This window comes from Rhinopithecus bieti, unplaced genomic scaffold (assembly GCF_001698545.2).
Source record: "Rhinopithecus bieti isolate Rb0 unplaced genomic scaffold, ASM169854v2 scaffold_425, whole genome shotgun sequence".
Taxonomy (NCBI): domain Eukaryota; kingdom Metazoa; phylum Chordata; class Mammalia; order Primates; family Cercopithecidae; genus Rhinopithecus; species Rhinopithecus bieti.
In genome coordinates this window covers 1,254,474-1,264,691 of record NW_016803361.1, presented here as the reverse complement: position 1 = coordinate 1,264,691, position 10,218 = coordinate 1,254,474, and the positions used below count along the sequence as shown (strand labels likewise).

General features: G+C 41.9%; 1 protein-coding gene across 1 annotated transcript in view; it reads left to right on the top strand.

Annotated features, from left to right (window-relative positions):
- The window catches only part of ARHGAP19 (Rho GTPase activating protein 19), a 42,077-nt gene that overhangs the window by 11,502 nt on the left and 20,357 nt on the right, over positions 1–10,218 (top strand). The window contains exons 3-4 of the mRNA XM_017880052.1: positions 5,365–5,430; positions 7,539–7,730. Coding sequence (XP_017735541.1) covers positions 5,365–5,430; positions 7,539–7,730 — 258 coding nt within the window. The remainder of the gene's footprint in view (positions 1–5,364; positions 5,431–7,538; positions 7,731–10,218) is intronic.

Here is a 10,218-nt window from a genome sequence, read left to right as displayed (position 1 = left end):
TCCCTCCCCTTCCCCTTCCTTGTCTCCTTCCCCATCCCCTTCCTTTTCCCCTTCCCCATCCCCTTCCCCTTTCCCTTCCTTCCTTCTTTATTTTCTTTCTTTTGACAGGGTCTCACTCTGCCCCCTAGGCTGGAGTGCAGTAGTGTTATCTGCTCACTGCAGCTTCGACCTCCCAGGCTCAAGCGATCCTCCCATCTCAGCTTCCCAAGTAGCTGGGATGGGTGCATGCCACCATGCCTGGCTAATTTTTCTATTATTTGTAGTAACAGGGTATACCATGTTGCCCAGGCTGGTGTTGAACTCCTGGGCTCAAGCATTTCTCCTGCCTTGGCCTCCAAAAGTGCTGGGATTACAGGCATGGGCCACTGCGCTTGGCCTTCTTTCTTTTTTTTAAATGAAGTTTACAGAATAGATGTCGTGGGTCCTTATATATTCTTGTTTGGAGAAAATTTCTGTTGGTCTTAAGCTCTGTTTTATAGTTTTTCAATTTAGAAATTAAACTGGCCGGGCATGGTGGCTCATGCCTATAATCCCAGCACTTTGGGAGGCCGAGGCAGGTGGATCACCTGAGGTCAGGAGTTCAAGACCAGCCTGGCCAACATGGTGAAACCCCATCTCTACTAAAAATACAGAAATTAGCTGGACATGGTAGCGGGCGCCTGTAGTCCCAGCCAGTTGGGAGACTGAGGCAGGAGAATCACTTGAAGCCAGGAGGTGGAGGTTGCGGTGAGCTGAGATTGCACCACTGCACACCAGCCTGGCGACAGAGCAAGACTCCATCTCAAAAAAAAATTAATTAATTAATTAAACTATACATATCATAATGTTTTTGTCACGAGACTCTTTAAAAAACCTTTATTTTGAAAAATTTCAAATATAGAGAAAAGTTAAAGAGTAAAACAGTGAATACTCATGTAACTCTCCCCCACTGTCAACAGATGTTATCATTTTACCATATTAGCTTTATTTCTCTTTATATATGTTCCTACCTTTTTTTGGCTGAATCACTAAAAGTAATTGCAGACGACATCATGCTTCATTCCTAAGTACTTAAGTAAGCATCTCCTAATAATAAAAATATTATCTTATCACACTACTATTATCACATCTAAGAAACTAACAAGAATTTCTTACCATCTAACTTTCAGTACATATTCAAATTCCCCAGCTGTCCTAAGAATGTATTTCATACTTGTTTTCAATATATGCCAATCAACGTTTCAGTACTGGTTTTAATTATTATGACACTTTTAAGCTGCACACTCATGCTTTTTCTTCATGTCTTTTGTTGAAGCATCAAGTTAACTGTGTTGTAGAATGTCGCACATTCTAAATTTGTCTTTTCGTTTTCTCAAGTTATTTAACTTGTTCCTCTCTCACCTTCCATGCAGTTCCTGTAAACTAGAAGTTAGGTCTAGAGTCTTAATCAGATTCAAATTAAGCATTTTCGGCAAAGATACTTCACAGGTGATGTTTGTGTGCGTCACGTTGCCTCACATGAGGAGGCACAGATTGTTTGATTTTCTTGCTCTTCACGATGTTAGTTTTGCTAACTTCTGGATCTTTCAGTTATAAAGGTACATTTTCTTCCCCTTTGCAATTAGTAAATAACCTGTAGAATGATTACCTAATAATGGTTTTAGCATCCATTGATAATCCTGCTGGAATCTATGATTACATTGGGTATTAAAAATGATGATTTTCTAATTTTGTCATTCAGCCTTTATTAGCTGACTTTCTTCTTTGGAACGTAGCTTTTCTTTGTCTCATTCTCTCTCCCTTTAAAAATGAATATTAATATAAACTCATGGATTTTTATTTTTCCGAAGTGTTAGTCAATTTTATTTATAATGTTGATATTCTCTTGGGCAATGTGGTGAAACCCCATCTCTACGAAAAATACAAAAAATTAGCTGGGTGTGATGGCATGCTCCTGCGGTCCCAGCTACTCAGAGGCTAAGGTGGTAGGATGACTTGAGCCCGGGAGGTGGAGGTTGCACTGAGTCGAGATTATGCCACTGCACTCCAGCCTGGGTGACAGTAAGACCCTGTCACAAATAAACAAACAAAATTGATATTTAAATTATCCCAGATTTGGCCAATGATAGCCCTTGTTAACTGGCTTCTCCATCTTTTTGACAGAACTGTATTATCTTTGAGTGTTTCCTTTCTGGTATAAAATGTTTCCAGCTCACTTCGTACTTGTGCTGGCCTAGATCTGGAGTAATTATTTCTCTAGGGAACTTTGGCTTCTGAATGACACTAGGTATACTCATTGTTTCTGGTGTGTCATTGCTTCTAGGCTGCTTGAGGGCAAAGAAATAGATTAAAAATTTTTTTAAAGCAATTGTAAGTTCATATTAATACCACCAATTCAGATTTAATACTACAGAACATTTTCTTGACTTCTTTTGTTTTGTATTTGTATTTCTTTTTTTCTTATATTGCAAATTTCAGATTTTTTTTTTCTTTTTTTGGAGAGTTTCGCTCTGTCACCCAGGCTGTAGTGCAGTAGCACAATCTGGGCTTACAGCAGCCTCTGCCTCCTGGGACCAGTCAGTCCTCCCACCTCAGCCTCTCGAGTAGCTGGGTCCACAGGTGAGCGCCACCACACCCGGCTAATTTTGTAGAGATGGGGTTTCACCATGTTGTCCAGGCTGGGCTCAAACTCCTGGGCTCAAGTGATCTACCCTCTTTGGCCTCCCAAAGTGCTGTGATTACAGGCATGATCCTCTGTACCCGGCCAAATTTTGGATTTTAATGGCATTTGTATATGTTATTTACTCTGTCCTACAATAAGCTTAAATTAATTTCAAAATAATACAATGTTACTACTGACAGTAAGCCTATATAAACTTGCTGATTGAAGTTCAAGATTTTCTTGTAATTCCTTTTTCCTTGAATATATCCCACTAAGGATACATAGTCAGAATACAGTTTTTTTTTTTTTTTTTTGAGACGGAATCTCACTCAGTCACCCAGGCTGGAGTGCAGTGGCGTGATCTCGGCTCACTGCAAGCTCCGCCTCCCGAGTTCACGCCGTTTTCCTGTCTCAGCCTCCCAAGTAGCTGGGACTACAGCCGCGCGCCGCCTTGCCCGGCTAATTTTTTGTATTTTTAGTAGAGACGGGGTTTCACCGTGTTAGCCAGGATGGTCTCCATCTCCTGACCTCGTGATCCGCCTGCCTCGCCCTCCCAAAGTGCTGGGATTACAGGCGTGAGCCACCGTGCCCAGCCGAGAATACTGTTTTCAAAAGTTATATGAAATAATTCCTTTCTCTGCTCACATTGTCAGTTTGATATACAGATACGTTCTTTTTTTTCCCTGTTGGGTGTTTGGTTTTAGGGCTTGCCTTTTTTTTTCCTTTTGGATTTAATTTTATGTTATGAACCTGTAGTGTAAATATGGTTCAAAAGTCAAAACTGGCCAGGTACTGTGGCTTAGGCCTGTAATCCCAGCACTTTGGGAGGCCGAGGCGGGTGGATCACCTGAGGTCAGGAGTTTGAGACCAGCCTGGCCAACGTGGTGAAACCCCATCTCTACAAAAGTACAAAAAATTAGCTGGGCATGATAGTGGGTGCCTGTGATACCAGCTACTTGGGAGGCTGAGGCAGAAGAATCACTGGAACGTGGGAGGCGGAGGTCGCAGTGAGCCGAGATCGTGCCATTGCACTCCAGCCTGGGCAAGAGAATGAGACTCCATCTCAAAAAAAAAAAAAAAAAAAAAAAAAAAACAAAATAAAAAGATACTTAGAGAAATCTCAATCCTTTCTAATTATTTTCGTTGTTTTCTGGGTTATCCTCTTAGTGTTTCTTTTTATAAAAACAAGTAAATGTGTATTTGTGTGTATATTGCTATTTCCCATTTTTTTCTTACACAAATGTACATTTACTTACTTTTCTCACTCAACAGTAGATCCTAGAAATCCTTCCATATCAATTCATTAAGTGTTTCTTCCTTCCCTCTGTCCTTTCTTTTTCTCTCTCTCCTTTCCTTTCCTTTCTTTCTTTCCCTCTGTTCCTTCCTTTCTTTCCCTCCCTGCCTCCTCTCACTTCCTTTCTTCATAGTACTGTATTGTATGGATGTATGAAAGTTGATTCAATCAGTTCTCTGTTAAAGAACATTTGGGTTGTATCCAATTTTTTGATTAATCTTATACAAGTGTGTTTTGCATTTCTGGAGTTACATACTCAGGATATGTTACCAGAAGTGAGATTTCTGGGTGAAAGGGTGAATGCAAATGTAATTTTATTAGATGCTACGTACCCAGTTTTCCTCTATGGTAGTTGTATTATTTTGTACATCTACTAAGACAGTATCAGGGTAGTTGTCACAGGATTCTACTCCATAGTAATTCTAAATGGTATTTCTTTCTTTCTTTCTTTTTTGAGACAGAGTCTTGCTCTGTTGCCCAGGCTGGAGTGCAGTGGTATGAATATGGCTCACTGCAGCCTTGAACTTCTGGGCTCAAGTGATTCTCACCGTTAGTCTCCTGAGTAGCTGGGACCACAGGCATGCACCACCATGCCCGGGTAATTTTTTTGTAATTTTTTTTTTTTTTTTTTTGAGACAGAGTTTTGCTCTTGTTGCCCAGGTTGGAGTGCAATGGTGAGATCTTGGCTCACTGCAACCTCTTGTCTCCTGGGTTCAAGCAATTCTCTTGCCTCAGCCTCCTGAGTAGCTGCAATTACAGGCGTACGCCACCACGCTCAGCTAATTTTGTATTTTTAGTAGAGACAGGGTTTCACCATGTTGGTCAGGCTGGTCTCAGACTCCTGACCTCAGGTGATCCGCCCATCTCGGCCTCCCATAGTGCTGGGATTACAGGCATGAGCCACCGTGCTTGGCCATTTTTTAGTATTTTTTGTAGAGACGGGGGTCTCCCTGTGTTGCCCAGGCTGGTCTCAAACTCCTGGGGTGAAGTGATCCTCCTGCTTCTGCCTCCCAAAGTGCTGAGATTACAGACGTTAAATGATATTTTCTACACTGTGATTTTAAAATGTGATCTGGAGACCACTTGTAATTTGTAAGGATTTGAGGGGTGGTTTTGTTAGATAGAAACATTCCTACAAATGTCTATATTTTGTCTTTGGCTTATTTGAATATATACATGCCATGTTTGATTTTAAAGTGGCAACAACTACATTGGTGTCTTCTCACAGTTTTTCCATCAGATTTGTTGAGGTATCTATTTGGTGGCAAGATAAAGGAAGCTATAGAGGGGCTATGAATTTTGAGGATTTTTTGGCATTTCTAAAGTAATCTGCTGGTCACAGATTTTGAGAACCACTGTCCTTGTGGCCTGAGAGAATGTTATATCCTAGTAATCACTGGGTTTTGATTTTCTTTTATGTCCTGCCCAGGCTCCTGCTTACATTCGGGAATGTGCCAGATTGCACTATTTGGGATCCAGAACTCAGGCATCAAAGGTAAGAATAGGAGTCTGCTCTTAACCCAAACAAGGAGAACGTTAAGATTGGTGGAGTTTTAAAACAAAGTATGAAGTCAAAGTAAAAGCTTGGAAAATAAGTTTTTAGTATTATAGCTCAAAATTACTTAGTCATTTTGCCATAATGGAGAAGACTAAGAAGTAAGTTATGTATTAGAATACAAATGCTCCACATGTGAGGTGTGGTAGCTCAGGCCTGTAATCCCAGTGACTCTGGAGGCTGAGATGGGAGAATTCAAGTCTACAGTGAGCTGACTGTGCCACTGCACTCCAACCTCGGTAACACAGTGAGACCCTGTCTCTTGAAAAAAAGAGTCCCCCCCCACACTATTTTTATTTGCTTTCAGAGGCTCTCCACTGATAGATGGTGTCCTCTGCGTAAGAGTGACGACACAGACCCTGTGTTTCAAGGTTTTTCATAAAGTCCTTCTGATATAAATAATCTGTGAATAGCAAATGTGTTAAATATTTTATAGCAATGAAAGGACAATTTTATCAATTTTATGTAATTAATTCCTATTTTAGGTTCATTGGTATGGTAAAACTCTATCAAATGGCTAAAAGACTTGAAACTACATGAGCTTAGATAGATAGGGAAATGTATAATGCTTATTCACAAGATTAGATATGATAATTTTTTTTTTTTTTTTTTGAGACAGGGTTTCACTCTGTTGAGTAAGCTGGAGTGCAGTGGCATGATCTCGGCTCCCTGGTCCTCTCACGTCAACCTCCTGAGTAGCTGGGACTACAGGCATGCACCACCATGCCCGCTAATTTTTGTATTTTTGGTAGAGACAGGGTTTCACCATGTTGCCCAGGTCTCAAACTCCTGGGCTCAGGTGGTCCAGCTGCCTCAATCTCCCAAAGTGCTGGGATTCAAGGCGTGATCCACCGCATCCAGCCTAGATATGATTATTGAGTTTTAAAAGTAAGAAGTTATGGCTGGGTGTGGTGACTCATGCCTGTAATCCTAGCACTTTCAGAGGCTGAGGCAGGCGGATCACTTGAGATCAGGAGTTTGAGACCAACTTGGGTAACATGGCCAAACCCCGTCTCTACCAAAAATGCAAAAAATTAGCCAGGTGTGGTGGCACGCACCTGTAGTCTCAGCTACTTGGGAGGCTGAGGTGGGCGGATCACTTGAGCCCAGGAGGCGGAGGTTGCAGTAAGCCAAGATGGTGACACTGTACTCCAGTCTGGGTGACAGAGTGAGACCCGATCTCAAAAAAATAAAAAAAGTGAGAAGTTAGGCAGTTGACCTTTATGTGCCTGCTTGGGTCTCTTCCAAGGATACTTTCCTTTCTTTCCTGTTCTAAGCCTTTTAAAATAAACTTTCACTCCTGCTTTGAAAAAAAAAAAAAAAAGACAGAAGTTAAAACATTACAAGCACTTTTGAGTACTTAAATTTTCAAGTTCTATTCATCCTGTCATGGTTAGAAACTTAAGTTGTCCACTTGTGCTATTTTTTCTGCTCCTATTTGTTTCTACCTCTTATTCAGCAAATATTCAGTGTTACTAGGAAAACAGTATTTGGTTTCAACTAGTTTAAATGGAGTGTGGTTTTTTGTTAGAGAGCTGTTTTTGTTCCTCTAGCACTGCTGTCTAGTTGTCATATTAAGTTGCCATGTGTGGGAATGAGTATTAGCCAAGAGTCAGACCCCTTGGGCTCCCAGGTGGGTCTGTCACTTTAGTATCCAGATGACTTTAAACTTACAGTTTAACCTCAGTTTTTTTCCTCTGTCAGATGGGAATCGTGATACTTTCCATGCTTACCTTGTTGAATTGTTGAATAAATTAATGAAATTAAAAGATGCTTTAAAAACTGGACTCTTATACAAATATAACTCTTGGTGGCAGTATTCTAAATGCACTTAGGTTCTCTGGGCAGGTCATGGGAGTGGGCTATTAATATAACCTATATTAATAGGTTTCTTGTTATCTGATAATAGTGTTAAGATTTTTCTTGTTCCTGAGTATAGGAGCATACCATGTCACCACTCTCCCTTTTTTTGTTCCAAGTTTTTATAAGAACCCCAAAACAAACTTGGCAGGATATATTAATTTACTCTTCTTTTAAATTTTCCTTAGGATGACCTTGACCTGATAGCTTCATGTCATACTAAGTCCTTTCAGCTGGCAAAGTCTCAGAAACGTAACCGGGTAGATTCCTGCCCTCACCAGGAGGAGACCCAGCAGCATACGGAAGAGGCACTGAGAGAGCTGTTTCAACACGTTCACAATATGCCAGAGTCAGCAAAGAAGAAACAACTTATTAGACAGGTGCCTAAAGGCAGGGAAGTCGCGATGGGGCTTTAGGAGTGTAATTGTGGTTGTAGAATCAGTAGGTCATATTGTTAAGAATCTCATTTAATTTTTGGCTCAGCCAAGAAAGCAGGCTTGTCTATGGAATCTCCACGGCGATCTCTGTGGCACTGCTCCACTAGAGAAAGGAGTGGAGGCTCTTGATTTCTACAGTTAAGCAGGAGGATCCAAGTGTGGTTAGAGTGTCTCTCATTTTGGTCATGTCCCAAGTTTGCTGAGAGAGGACCAGCAGTTACACTATATTGTTCCAAAGTTTAAACCCTCCAGATTTTCTTAGCAAATAACTTTTCTGAGTTTCAGTTTTCTTTTTTTTTTTTTTTTTTTTTGAGGCGGAGTCTCGCTTCTGTCACACCCCCCCCCCGCGCGGACCTGGCAGTGCAGTGGCCAGATCTCAGCTCACCCCCGCAAGCTCCGCCCTCCCGGGTTTACGCCATTTCTCCTGCTCAGCCTCCCCATAGTAGCTCGGGACTTACATGGCGCCCGCCACTAGCCCGCCACCTCGCGGCGCTCTGCCCGGCAGTTTTTTGTATTTTTTAGTAGAGACGGGGTTTCCCAACCGTGTTAGCCAGGATGCGTTGCTCAGACCATCTTGACCATCGTGATCCGCTCCGTCTCTGCTCACTGACAACCCAAAGTGCTGGGATTACAGGCTTGAGCCACCACGCCCGGCCGAGTTTCAGTTTTCTTGTTTGTAAAATGGTAATAGTAACATCAATGTCTCATAGTTCTAAAAATTAGAGATAATCTATATAGAGTGGCTGGCATAGCAAAGTCTAAGTGGTAACTTTTTACTAACAGAGTCGTTTGCAGTTAGAGAACACAATAAATCAGGGCCCTAGTGTGATACTAGAAAGTAGGAATTCTGGTGGCTAAGTTTGTTTATGCTGGAGCTATGGGAACAAATTTACTATTTTGGGACTCAAAGTGTGGTTTAAGTAAGTCCTGTGACTTTGGGTAGTTTCTTTCTCAGGAGATTAATTTTGTCTCAATCCCTCTTGAATTTTACTTGAACAGGCACAGTCAGCCTCTTGACTTTTATTCAACTGGGACTTTCTTGGAGGAAGAGTCTCTTTTTACTTATTTTATACCTACTCCCAGCATAAGGCCAGGTATAAACAAGTACTCAGATAATGGTGAACTGAGCTGTTCTTAAGAATTGACAAAGTCATTTGAGAAAAGTTTCTGCCATCTCTTTGAAGTTAGTTTGAGATCTAGCAAATTGTGTTAGAATTTTACAGGGTGTTGGCTGAGTATTGCTGCAGATTCAAACCAGTCTAGTGATTTAATTCTTGATAGAAACTAAGTAGTTTCATTTAGGACAGGTATAATGACTTCTTTCAACAAGAACGCTGATACCAGCTGGGCGCAGTGGCTCACACCTGTAATCCCAGCACTTTGGGAGGCCGAGGCGGGCGGATCACCTGAGGTTGGGAGTTCCAGACCAGCCTAATGTGGAGAAACCTGGTCTCTACTAAAAAAAATCAGCCAAGTGTGGTGGCGCATGCCCGTAATCCCAGCTACTCAGAAGGCTGAGGCAGGAGAATTGCTTGAACCCAGGAGGTAGAGGTTGTGGTGAGCTGAGATCATGCCATTGCACTCCAGCCTGGGCAACAAGAGCGAAACTCCGTCTCAAAAAACAAAACAAAACAAAAACAAAATTAGCCAGGTGTGGTAGCTCATGCCTGTAATCCCAGCTACTCTGGAGGCTGAGGCAGGAGAATTGCTTGAGCCCGGGAGGTGGAGGTTGCGGTGAGCCGAGATCATGTCTTTGCACTCCAGCCTGGGCAACAAGAGTGAAACCCCGTCTCAAATAAAAAAAAAAAAAAGAACACTGATACTTAAGAAAGAAAAAAATTTTGCACTTTTTAGAAAAACGGAAAATTATAGAGAAGGATAAGAAGAAAGCAAATCACTCTTCCTGCCAGTGTTTATGTTGTGGGCATTTCTTTTGTCTTTTGGTCTTTTCCTCTGGATATCTTTTACATAGTTATGATCATACCATATACTTTAAAATTTTTTCCTGTTTTCACTAAACATGACAAGTCTAAGCATTTGTTATGCATGCAGACAGACTCCTTCCATACATTTTATTTTATTTTTAGTTTTAGTTTTTTGAGACAGAGTCTCGCACTGTTGCCCAGGCTGGAGTGCAGTGATGCGATCTGGGCTCACTGCCACCTCTGCCTCCCGGGTTCAAGCAATTCTTCTGCGTCAGCCTCCTGAGTAGCTAGGACTCCATGCGTGCGCCACCACACCCGACTAATTTTCGCATTTTTAGTAGAGATGGAGTTTCACCATGTTGGCCAGGCTGGTCTTGAACTCTTTTTTTTTTTTTTTTGAGACGGAGTCTCGCTCTGTCACCCAAGCTGGAGTGCACTGGCCAGATCTCAGCTCACTGCAAGCTCCGCCTCCCGGGTTCCCGCCATTCTCCTGCCTCAGCCTCCCG